General features: G+C 42.0%; 1 protein-coding gene across 1 annotated transcript in view; it reads right to left on the bottom strand.

The window, feature by feature from the left end:
• Positions 1–12,502, bottom strand: part of exoc2 (exocyst complex component 2) — a 279,000-nt gene that overhangs the window by 153,648 nt on the left and 112,850 nt on the right. The window contains exon 10 of the mRNA XM_048609069.1: positions 5,797–5,899. Coding sequence (XP_048465026.1) covers positions 5,797–5,899 — 103 coding nt within the window. The remainder of the gene's footprint in view (positions 1–5,796; positions 5,900–12,502) is intronic.

A 12,502-nucleotide genomic window follows, 5' to 3' on the forward strand; every position in this document is an offset into this window, starting at 1 on the left:
CAGTGGGTAGTGGTGTGTCTCAGGGCTCATTGTTGGAATCGCAATTGTTTACAATTTACATAGATGGTTTAGAGTTGGGGACCAAGTTTAGTGTGTCAAAGTTCGCGAATGACACCAAAATGAGTGGTACAGCAAAGTGTGCAGAGGACACAAAGTCTGCAGCGGGATATAGATAGGTTAAGTGAGTGGGCAAGGGTCTGGCAGATGTAGTACAATATTGGTTAATGTGAGGTCCTCCATTTTGGTAGGAATAACAAGCAAACTGGACCATTATTTAAATGGTGTAAAATTGCAGCATACTGCTGGGCAGTGGAACCTGGGTGTCCATGTGCATTAAATCACAAAAAGTTGGTTTGCAGATGCAGCAATTAGGAAGGCACATAAAATATTGTCTTTCATTGCTAGAGGAATGGAGTTTAAAAATGGGGAGGTTATGCTGCAGCTGTATAGAATGCTAGTTTGGCCATACCTGGAGTGATTTGTGCAGTTTGGGTCTCCTTACTTGAGAAAGGATGTACTGGCACTGGAGGGGGTGCAGAGAGGGTTCACTAGATCGATTCCAGAATTGAGCAGATTGCTGTATGAGGAGAGATTGAGTAGACCGAGTTTATACTCATTGGAATTTAGAAGAATAAGGGCAGATCTATAGAAACATATAAAATTATGAAGGCAATAGATAGGATAGAAGCAGCAAGGTTTTTTTCCACTGGCAGGTGAAACTAAAACAAAGGGGCATTGCCTCAAAATAAGGGGGGGGCGGGGTGGGCAAGATTTAGGACTGACTTAAGGAAGAACTTCTTCACCCAAAGGGCTGTGAATCTATGAAATTTGCTACCCACTGAAACAGTTGAGGTTACCTCATTGAATGCTTTTAAGGCAAAGGCAGATAGATTTTTGAACAGCGGAGGAATTAAGGGTTATGGTGTGCAAGCGGGTAAGTGGAACCGAGTCCACGAAAAGATCAACCATGATCTTATTGAATGGCGGAGCAGGCTTAATGATCCAGTAACCTACACCTGCTCCTATTTCTTATGTTATGTTCAATAAGGTTGCCTCTCATTCTTCTAAACTCCAATGAGTACAAGCCCAATATACTCAACCTCACCTTATAAGTCAGTCTCTCCTTACCCAAGATCATCCTTGTGGACCTTTGAGACTGCCTCCAGTGCCGATCTATCTTTCTGTAGATAAGGAGACTAAAACTCTTCCTAGTATTCCAGCTGTGGTCCAAATAGTATCTTGTACATTTTAAACAAGACTTCCCTATTTTTATACTCCATTCCCTTTGAAATAAAGGCCAACATTTGATTTACCTTCTTGGATAGCACTGCTGCCTCACAGCATCAGGGACCTGAGTTCGATTCCACCCTCGGTGACAGTGTGTGGAGTTGGCACATTCTCCCAGTGTCTGCGTGAGTTTCTTCCAGGTGCTCTGGTTTCCTCCCACAGTCCAAAAATGTGCAGGCTCGGTGGATTGGCCATGCTAAATTGCCCATAATGTTTAGGGAGGTGTAGATCAGATGGGTTATGCAGGATGGGTCTGGGTGGGAAGCTCCGAGGTTCGGTGTGGATTTGTTGGGCCGTAAGGCCTGTTTCCACACTGAAGGGATTCAATGAGTGATTCAATAATTATTTTAATTATCTAAATCTCTGCAGTTTCATCCTTTATAATAGACTGTAATGTTTTCCAATAACAGATGTTACGCTATTACCTGTTGGACTTGTAAGTTAACTTTCTGTGATTGATGCAGAAGGACTCCAAAATCTCTGGTTTGTACCATACTACAGTCTTTTTCCAATTACAGAATCATACATTTAAATAATATTCAAGTCCTCTATTCTTCCTGGCAAAGTGCATAACATCATATTTTCCTACATTGTATTGCATCTGCCCAGTTTTGTGCCCATTTACTTCACTGGTTTATAGCCCCGTGCAGACTTTTCATGTCGTCCTCACCACTCGCTTTCCCACCTATTTTATGTCATCTGTAAACTTGGAGATAGTACTTTCATGTTCTGCATCCAAGTCATTAAGATATACTGAAAATAACTGTGGTCCCAGCACTGGTCCCTGCAGCACTCCACGAGTTACTGGATGCCATTCTGAAAATGCCCATAAATTCTCATAACTTCTATTCGTTAGCCAATCCTCCATCCATGCTAATATACTACCACAAACACCATGGGCTCTTTTCTTAAGTAACCTAATGTGTGGTCCCTAATCAAATGCCTTTTGAAATCCAGATTATATTACAGCCTCTGATTCTCCTTTATCTACCCTGCTCGTTAAATCCTCAAAAGAACTCTAATAAATTTGTCAGGGCATGATTTCCCCTTCGTGAAGCCATGCTTACTCTGCAAAATCGTATTATGTATTTCTAAATCTCTATAATAGACCATCATATTTTCCAATAAGAGATGTTAAGCTAACTGGGCTATAAGAAACGGTTTTTGTCTCTTCCTTTTTCAAGTAAAGGTGTTACACTGGCAGTTGTCCAATCCTTTAAAATTTTCCTGAATCGAAGGATTCTTGAAAGATTACTACCAGTACATCCGCTATTTCTGTAGCTACGTTTTTTTGTTAAGATCCTAGGATGCATCCCATCAGATCCAGTATACTTAATGGTATTTAGCCTCATTAGTGTCCCTAGCATTTTTCTCTAAAGATAGTTAGTTATTGTATGTTTTCCTCTCCTCTTTTTGCCCCGTGATTATTTAGTTTTTTTGGAATGCTATTCGTATCTTCTACTGGGAAAACTGATGCAAGGTATTTATTCAACTCCTTTGCCATTTCCTCAGTTCTGTAGAAGAGTCACTTGACCCGAAACATTAACGCTGATTTCTCTCCACAGATGCTGCCAGATCTGCTGAGCTTTTCCAGTTATGTTTGTTTTTGTTCCTAGTTCCCCATTATTATTTCCTTCTCTAAGGGACTTATGTTAACTTTGGCCTCTCCTTTCCTTTTAATATACTAAAAGAAGCTCTTGCTGTCCATGTCTAGATATTGCATGCAAATTTACCGTCAAAGTTCATGTTCTCCTTCTATTTTCTTTTAGTAGTTTTTTGTTAGTTTTTAAAATTTTCCCAATCTTTGTCACATTGTATGTTTTTTTTAAATTTCAATTTGATGCTATCCTCAACTTCCCTGTTTAACCATAGTTGGCGTATTCCCTTCCTGAAATCTTCTCTCTCACTGGGATAGATCTTTGCTGTGAGCCACAAACAATTTTCTTAAATATCTGTCATCATTTCTCAACCGTAGCTGCTGCTAAACTCTTATCCCAGTCCTCGCCTGTTAGCCCTGCCCTCATTCCTTTGTAATTACCCTTATTTAACTTAGCACAATTCATTCCAACTCAAGTTCCTCCCATTCAAACTAATGAATGCTAAATTTTAGCATGTTGTGGTCTCTGTTTTCAAGGGGATCTTTTACTGTTAGATTATTTATTTTCCTACCTCATTGCACATCACCAGATCCAACACAGCCTGATTTCTGATTGCATCCACAACATTTTGTTATAGGAAACTCTCCTGAATACAATCAATGAACTCTTCCTCGTAGCTACCTCTGCCAATCTAACTATCCCAATCTACATGAAGATTCCAGTCACCCATGATTAATTAACTTTCCTTTTTACATGCCCTCATTATCTCCTGATTAATTCTCTGTCCTACAAAATAGCTACTGTTAGGGGCAAATATACAATATATTAGTAATGATATGTTAGATCTAAGGACTGCAAGGGTTAGAGGCCATCCTCGTCTAGTAGGTGTGAAGGTCATTGATACGTTAAACTTTTGTGAGACCAGCTCCTTCCAGGGAGTAATAGGTCTCTCAGTCATGTACCCACAAAACAGTGGTGGCTGAGGCCCAACACGAAACCTGGCAGCATCGAAGTGGCTGCTTCAGTGAGGTGGATCCAAAGTGGACCCAAGGTGGCGGTGGAATCGAGCTTGGGCCATACAGTACCCAGCGCCAAGAGCTATATCTGCATTGGCGAGGTCCAGTGAGGACTCATAGATGGCGCTGAAGAGTGGCGACTTTCATTCCATTGGCGACACAGCAAAGAGGACTCATGCCTGGCTACCAGGCCCATGGCAGAACACTTGACTGAAATTAAACACGTTGTCTTCATTTTTTTTGCCTTTATGTTCTACATTTTGGTTGATTTTTCTGTGTTTATGGCAGAGAACGGTGACACCATACAACACATTCCACTGCATTTTGTAACAAAATACACATGACAGTAAATAAATCAAATCAAATCAACTCAACAAAAACATCAGGACACTGACCGATGCCATCTGCGCAAGATCACACTGGTTCATTTTGATATCATGAGTGCTGCAACCTAGACAGTTGGATTCATTAATAAATTTGGGCTCCCCCGGTGCAGGGTGCCATCACCTGTACACACATGGCACTGAGAGGGCCGTATCATAACTCTGCCAGAATCAACTGCAGGAATGGGTTCCATTTGGTTAATGCCCATCTTATCTGTGACTACCATTGCGACTAACTGAAGGTGTACACCCACGCTATTGGCAGTTGCTATGACTTATCCATTCTTGAACATTCTCTTGTGTCTGGTGTTTTTGAGGGTCAAAGGCCTTACAAGGCTGGTATTGGGGAGATAACTGGTACCCTCAGCGATTATGGTTCGCGACACCTTTGTTCAACCTCGACTGATATAATGACGTGCACGCCTCAATCAGATCCATGGTGGAGCACAGAACAGGCCTTCCTTCCCTTGGGCCAAAGTCGCAGGTGGGTGGGCAGCGGTGGCCTCCAATATATTTTGGACACAGTGACAGTCCCTCCAACCTGAGGTGGTTGCATGCGTGTCACAGAGGGTGGGTGGATGTGTGTGGATCTGGATGTGGGTGGGTGGGAGTTTGAGTGTGACTAGGGGTGGGAGTCTCTCTGTATACCTGTAGGGGTGGGTTTAATGGAAGGTGTGTGTGTGTGTGTTTTGTTTATCTGTCTGTCTGTCTATGTATCTGCCTTTCGGTGGATCAGTGGCTAACACTGCTGCCTCACAGCACCAGGGACCCAGGTTTGATTCCACCCTCAGGCAACTGTGTGGAGTTTGCATATTCTCCCCATATCTGCATGGGTTTCTGCCAGATGCTCCGGTTTCCTCCCACAGTCCAAAGATGTGCAAATTAAGTGGATTGGCCATGCTAGTGTTCAGGATGTGTAAGTTAGATGCATAAGCAATATGAAATGCAGGTTTACAGGATTAGGGTAAGGGGATGGGTCTGGGTGGGATGCTCTTCAGAGAGTTGGTGTGGACTTGTTGGGCTGAATGGCCTGTTTCAACACTGTGGGGATTCTAAAGAGGTCCCCCACAGTGGATATTGTCTGCTGATGGTTGCACGACATTCAGTACCACTCTCAACTCCCATGCCTGCAATTTTAATCATTCCATCATTGGCAGTTCCTTCAGCTATCAAGGCCGAAATCTTTGGATTTCTACCTCACTTTCCATCTTCAAGATGCTCTTTAAAACACATCTCTTCAACCAAGCTTTTGGTTACTTGTTCTAACATCTGCAAACATGACTCAGCAATGAGTTTTGTGTTACAGTATTCCTGTGAAATACCTGGGATACTTTATGATGTTTGAGGTGGTGTATAAATGCAAGTTGTTACTGTATTGAGCTGTAAGCTTTAATATTCACCAATTAGAGTGAATAGATTTTCAGACTCAAATGGAAAAGAATGACAGCAGCATTTATAATAAGTTCTAGCACAGTACATCATTGTTTACAAATTATGAAGTATTTCATTTACCTTATATATCTTTTCTGATCATGCAAAGTTGATGGCATCTCGAGTAATTTGTTCATCAGAAGTAGCCTCAGTGAATCAATACGTGTCTCAACTTCAGCATATACTGTCAGCAGGGGAAAAAAATGCCTTTTTTTAAAAAATAAGTGACCTTTAGTCATATCCAAAGTGGTGGTTTAAGGTAACGAAGGCTGAGTCATAAATACAGCATTGCTAATGTTGCCCACATCTCAACAACAAAAAATACACTGTTGGCTGTATTAACATTTTGGTTGACATGAAACATATAATTTCAAATGACTAAGTTAGATAAAATTATTATACAAATACCTTATCCAACGCATGTTAAAAAAGAACGAAGTAACAATACAGTGTACGAACAGGCCTGCGTCAATTCTTGCTCCCTATTTAGAGCCACTACTTATTACCCACATGCAGTTTAAATTCCTCTGTTCGCCTCTTGTTCATGTATCTTTCCAGAAACACCTTAAATCGATGCAAACATGCCTGCTTCCACCAGTGGTAGTGCATTCCAGGCACCCACCACCGTCTGTGTGAAAAAAATTTTCCCCACACTTCTCCCCTAAACATGCCACCTCTCACCTTGAACCTGTGCCCTCTAGTAGTTTACCTTTCCACCCTGGGAAAAAGCCTCTGACTATCCACTCTATCTGTGCCTTTCATAGTTTTGTAGACCTCCATCAGGTCAATTCAGCCTCCGTATTTCCAGTGAAAACAATCTGAGTTTATCCAGCCTCTCCTCATCTAAAATCCTCCAAACCAGGCAACATCTTATTAAACCTTCTGTGCACCCTCTCCAAAGCATCTATGTCCTTTCAGTGCTGTGGCGACCAGAACAAAAGCAATATTCCAAATGTGGCCTAACTAAAGCTTTGTATAACTGTAACATAACTTGCCAACTTTTACATTCGCATGCCCTGGCCGATGAAGGCAAGCACGCTGTATGCCTTTTTGACCACTTATCCATCTGTGGTGTCACTTTCAAGGATCTGTGGACCTGCACACCCAGGTCTCTCTGTATGTCAATGCTCTTAAGGATTCTGCCAGTTATTGTGCAATTCGCACCTGAATTTGGATCTTCTAATTGCTGGTCTTTAAAAGACTCCCACATGTCAGTTGTGGATTTACCCTCAAACAGCCACTCCCAATCCATGCCTAATTCGGTTATAGTTGAACTTCCCCCAATTTAACACCTTTATCTGAGGCCCACTCTTGTCCTTATCCACAGGTATCCAAAAACTTACGGAATTACAGTCACTATTCCCAATATGCTCACACACTGAAACTTTGATCACCTGGCCGGATTCATTTCCCGATACCGTTCCCAATATGACCCCAACCTTTGTTGGGCTATCCATGTACTGTTTCAAAAACAAAACCCTCCTGGACACACCCAACAAATTGCTACCCCCCGCAAACCCCCAGCACTAAAAGGAGTCCCAGTCAACATGGGGCAAGTAAATATCACCCATCACAACAGGCCTGTTATTTTCACATTCCTGACCAGTAATGCAATTTCCCCCACCCCTTTTGCTTTCTCCTCTGTCTCATCCAAAACATCAATACCCTGGAACATTGAGCTGCTAATCCTGTCCCTCCTTCAACCATGTCTCTGTGATAGCAGTAGCATCATAACTGCATGCATTAATCCAGGGTTTCAGTTCATCTGTCTTACCTGTCATACTTCTTGTGTTGAAACAAATACAGTCTGAGCCTCGAGCTCCACTGAGCTCAGCGACCTCACCATGACTGCTCTTCCTCTTAGCTATATTTGCCTTAGTCTCAAGCTCTTCCGCAGTCTCTATACTTACTGACCTGCTGTTCTGGCTCCCAAACCCCTGCCACACTAGTTTAAACCCTCCCAAGTGACACTATCAAGCCTTGCTGAAGGATATTATAATTGAACCTAATTTGTCCAAAAATATCCTTATTTTTTACGCAAAGCTGAAATAATCTTTGGACTTCTTTCTACACATTAACCAAGATATCCTGTTCACAGCCAGGATTTGTATTGTTTCTACTTGTTCTATGTTCACTGTCCAAGTTTCAGTAATATTACAAACACCAACAACAGTTCTGGATTTCTACAAGTTTTTGGTAGACTTCTTTAGAGAAAGAGGTGCCACCTTCCGTGGTTAACTAAGAAAGTTAAAGACAGTGTCAAACTTAAGAAAAAACATAATTGCACAAACATTGTTGACAGAACAAAAGATTGGACAAAATATTTAAAAAAAAATTTGATCACAAGATTAATAATGGAGGTAAAGTTTAGTATGTAAGAAAGCTAGTTTAAATTATAAAAAGAGCAGATAATTGTTTCTACACATTTAAAAACGAAAAAGTGCTAAGTAAATGCTGGTCCTATAGAAATTGAGTCTGGAGAATTATAAGTAAAATAAGGAGATGGCAGATGAATTGAACAGGTACATTACATCAGTCTTCATTATCAAAACCTAATGTCTGTGGTGGCTAAGTTATTAGAATGGAGTCTGAGAGACAGGATCTACATGCATTTGGAGAGGCAAGAACTTGTCTGGGATAGTCAACATGGCTTTGTGCGTGGGAAATAGTATCTCATGAATTTCATTAAGTTTTTTGAAGGGGTGACCAAGAAAGTAAATGAGGGCAGTACGATAGATGTTGTCTACATGGACTTTAGCAAGGCCATTGACAAGATACTGCATGGTAGGTTGTGGAGTAATTTTAAATCTCACAGGATCCGGGGAGAGCTAGCCAATGGGCTACAAACTTGGCTTGCAGATAGAAGACAGAGGGTGGTGATAGAGGGTTGTTTTTCAGACTGGAGGCCTGTGATCAGCGGTGTGCCACAGGGCTTGGTGCGGGGTCCACTATTATTCATCATTTATATAAATGACGTGGATGAGAATTTAGGAGGTACGTTTAGTGAGTCTGCGATGACACCAAGATTGGTGGTATAGCAGACAGTGAAGAAGGTTATCTGGGAAAGCAGTGAGATCTTGATCAACTGGGCCAGTGGGCTGAGGAATGACAGATAGAGTTTAATGTAGATAAATGCAAGGTGTTGTATTTTAAGCGGGTCAAACCAGGGCAGGACTTACAGGCATTGGAGGACATTGGGGATGTTATAGAATAAAGAGATCTAGGGGTACAGGTTCATAGCTCCTTGAAAGTGGAGTCACAGATAGACAGGGTGGTGAAGGCGATTTTCAGCATTCTTGCTTTCATTGGTCACAGTACTGAATATAGGAGTTAGCATATCTTGTTGCAGCTGTACAAAACATTGGTGAGACCACATTTAGAGTACTGCATGCAGTTCTGGTAGACCTACTGTGGAAAGGATACTATTAAACAGGAAAGAGTGCAGAAAAGATTTACTAGGATGCTACCCGGACTGGAAGGTTTGGGTTATAAGGGGAATGTTGGATAGGCTGGGACTTTTTTGGCCCCGGACCATAGGGGACTGAACGGTGACCTTATAGAGGTCTATAAAATCATGAGAGGCATCAGCCAACAGCTTTTGTAGATAACAAACAGCTTTTCCCCATTATAGTGGGGTATAAAACTAGAGAGCATAGGTTTAAGGTGAGAGGGGTGAGATGCAAAAGGGTCCAGAGGAGCAACTTTTTCACATGGAAGGTAGAGTGTGTCTGGAACGGGCTGCCAGAAGTAATGGTGGAAGTGAGCACAATTTTGTCATTTAACAAACATTTCGACAGGTACATGGATGGGACAGGTATGACGGGACATGGATCAAATGCAATCAAATGGGACTAGTTTAATTGTGAAAACTGGGCAGCATGGTAAAGTTGGGCCAAAGGGCCTGTTTCCATGCTGTAGATCTCTAGGACTAGTAACATCCAGATATAGCAGTAAATCAGAAGTGAAAGGGAGGGAGGAACTCAAGAAGATTACAATCAGCAGTGGGATACCACTGAATAAATTGTTGAACCTGGAGGCTTACCAATCATTTTGCAATCTCTGAAAGCAGGAACCTATGGGTCAGTTAGATTAACATCTGTCATGCGTAGGATGTCAGAATCTATTATTAAAGATGCTAAGCTAAGACACTTAACAAAATTCAAGGTAATCAGGCAGGATCAAGATTGTTTTGAGAAAGAGAAATCATGTTTACCAACTGGTAACACAGTCATTCATGGGATGTGGGTATTGCTGATGCTAATGACTGTAATGAGGTCTGCAGCTGGACCTCACAGAATATGAGTTCCCTGATTGGGGTTGTTAATCTGGTCCAGATCAGGGAGATCTCGCTAACAATGTCAGGGATATTGAGGCCCTGAATGCAACTCAGTGAGCAGCAGTGCTATTGTCAAAGGCTATACATTTGTAAATCATGGACAATTGCTGATGGCACGGCATGCCAGCCTCTGAAGTCATTTCAGTGGCTCAGCCAGCATTTATGCTCACTGTACATTACCTTTGAGAAGGTAGTGGTGAGTCGCCTTCTTGAAACACTGCATTTTAATTTGTGTAGGTACACTCACAATGCCTTTAGGGACAAGAGTTACAGGATTTTGACCCAGCAATACCGAAGGAATGGCAATGGATTTCCAAGTCAGGATGACAAGAAGTTTTGAGGAGAACTTGCATGTGGTGATATTCCCATCCACCTGCTGCCCTTGTCCTTCTAGATGAAAGTTGTGGGAATGGAAGATACGGTTTAAGGAACCTTGGTGGGTTTCTACAATGCATCTTGCAGATTGTGTACTCTGCTGCTACTGAAAGTCAGTGGTGAAGGGAGTGAATCTTTCTTGATGTGGTGCAACCAAACAGCCTGCTTTGTCCTGGATGATATAAGCTTCTCGAGCTTTGTTGGAACGGTACTCATTCAGGCAAGTAAGGAGTATTCCATCACACTCATGACTTGTAACTTGTAAATGGTGGCCAGGTTTTGGGTAACCAGGAAGGAGTTACTCACTGTAGGATTCTCTCTTGTTGGAAATGGTCATTGTCTGGTACTTGTGTGGCACAATCACTTGTTACTTGTCAGCACAAATATGGATGTGGTCAAGGTCTTGCTGTATTTGGACATGAATTGCTTCAATATCCGAGCTGTTGTAAATGGTGGTGAACATTGCTCACTCATGATTACACATCCCTACATCTGAACTGATGATGGAGGGAATGTCGTGGATGAATAAGCTGAAAATGGAACTCCTGCACTAATAGCCTGGAGTCCAACAACCACAACCACTAACCCTAGTGCCAGGTATGACTTCAACCAGCAGAGACCTTTCCCTGATTCCCAATGACTCCAGTTTTGCTAGAACTCCTGTTGCAACACTCAGTGAAATGCGGCCTGATGTCAAGGAGAATCATTCTCACCTCGCCTCCGGAATTCAGTTCTTTTGTCCATTTTTGAACAAAGCTATAATGAGGTCAGGAGCTTGGCAGAACCCAATATTGGGCACTGAGGTGGTTCTTGATTAGCAAATGCCACTTGATAACACTACTGATGATACCCTCCATCAATTTACTGACAAGCAACAGTAGACTGATGGGACCATTGTAGGCCAAGTTGGACTTGTCCTGCTGCTTGTATGTAGGACATACATGGAACGTACTGGAGCAGCTTGAGCAGGGTCACAGCAAGTTCTGGAACCCATGTTTTTGGTACTATTATCAGTAAGTTGCCATGGTTCATAGGCTTTGCAGTTACCACTGTCTCCATCCATTGTGATATTACGTGGAGTGAACTGAATTGGCTGAAGTCTGATGGAGGAGGCCAAGATGTATCATCCACTCAACTCCTCTGACTGAAGATTGTTATGAATGCTTCAGCCTTATCTTTTGCACTTATGTGCTCGGCTCTCCCATCATTAAGGATGGGGATGTTTGTAGAGCCTCCTCAGAGTGAGTCGTTTAACTGTCCATTATTGTTCACAGATGAGTGTGACAGCACCGCAGAGTTAGATCTGATTTGTTGGTCGTGGAATCACTTAACTCTATCAGTCATTTGCTGCCAACGCTACTTAACACATATGCAGTCTTTTTTTTTAGCTTCACCAGGTTGACTCTTCATCATTTAGTATGCCTCACTCTTTACCAAACCCAGAGTTGATCCCTCAGCTTTACAGCAATGGTAGATTGAGTGACATACTCCATCTTGATGTTGTAGATTGCAACGGAGTACAATTCTGTTGTGACTAATGGCCCGAAGTGCCTCTTTGATGCCTACTCGAGTTGCTAGATTTATTCACCATCTATTCCATTTAGCAGGGTGATAGTACTGCACAATATAACAGAGTATTCTCAATGTGAAGATGGATTTCATCTCCACAATGACAATGGAGTGGTTACACTTACTGATATTGTCATGGATACTGTCATTTATGGGAGTTCTTTGAGGAAGTACCATGTGCTGTGGATGAAAATGATGGATTTACTATACTTGGATTTTCAAAAGGCATTTGTTAATTATCACGAAAAGCAATTTTTGTAATTTGGATGTGACTATAGGGAGATATGGTTAGCAAGTCTGTAGATGACACCAAAATTGGTGGTGTACTGAACAGTGAAGGTACCTCAGAGCACAATGGGACCTTGATCAGATGGGCAAGTGAGGCAAAGAGTAGCAGATGGAATTTAATTTACATAAATGTGAGGTGCGGTGTTTTGGTAGGGCAAATCAGGGCAGGGCTTATACACTTAATGTTTGGCCCCGAGAGAGTGTTGCCAAACGAAGAGA

Source organism: Rhincodon typus, chromosome 2, assembly GCF_021869965.1.
Source record: "Rhincodon typus isolate 14 chromosome 2, sRhiTyp1.1, whole genome shotgun sequence".
Classification (NCBI taxonomy): domain Eukaryota; kingdom Metazoa; phylum Chordata; class Chondrichthyes; order Orectolobiformes; family Rhincodontidae; genus Rhincodon; species Rhincodon typus.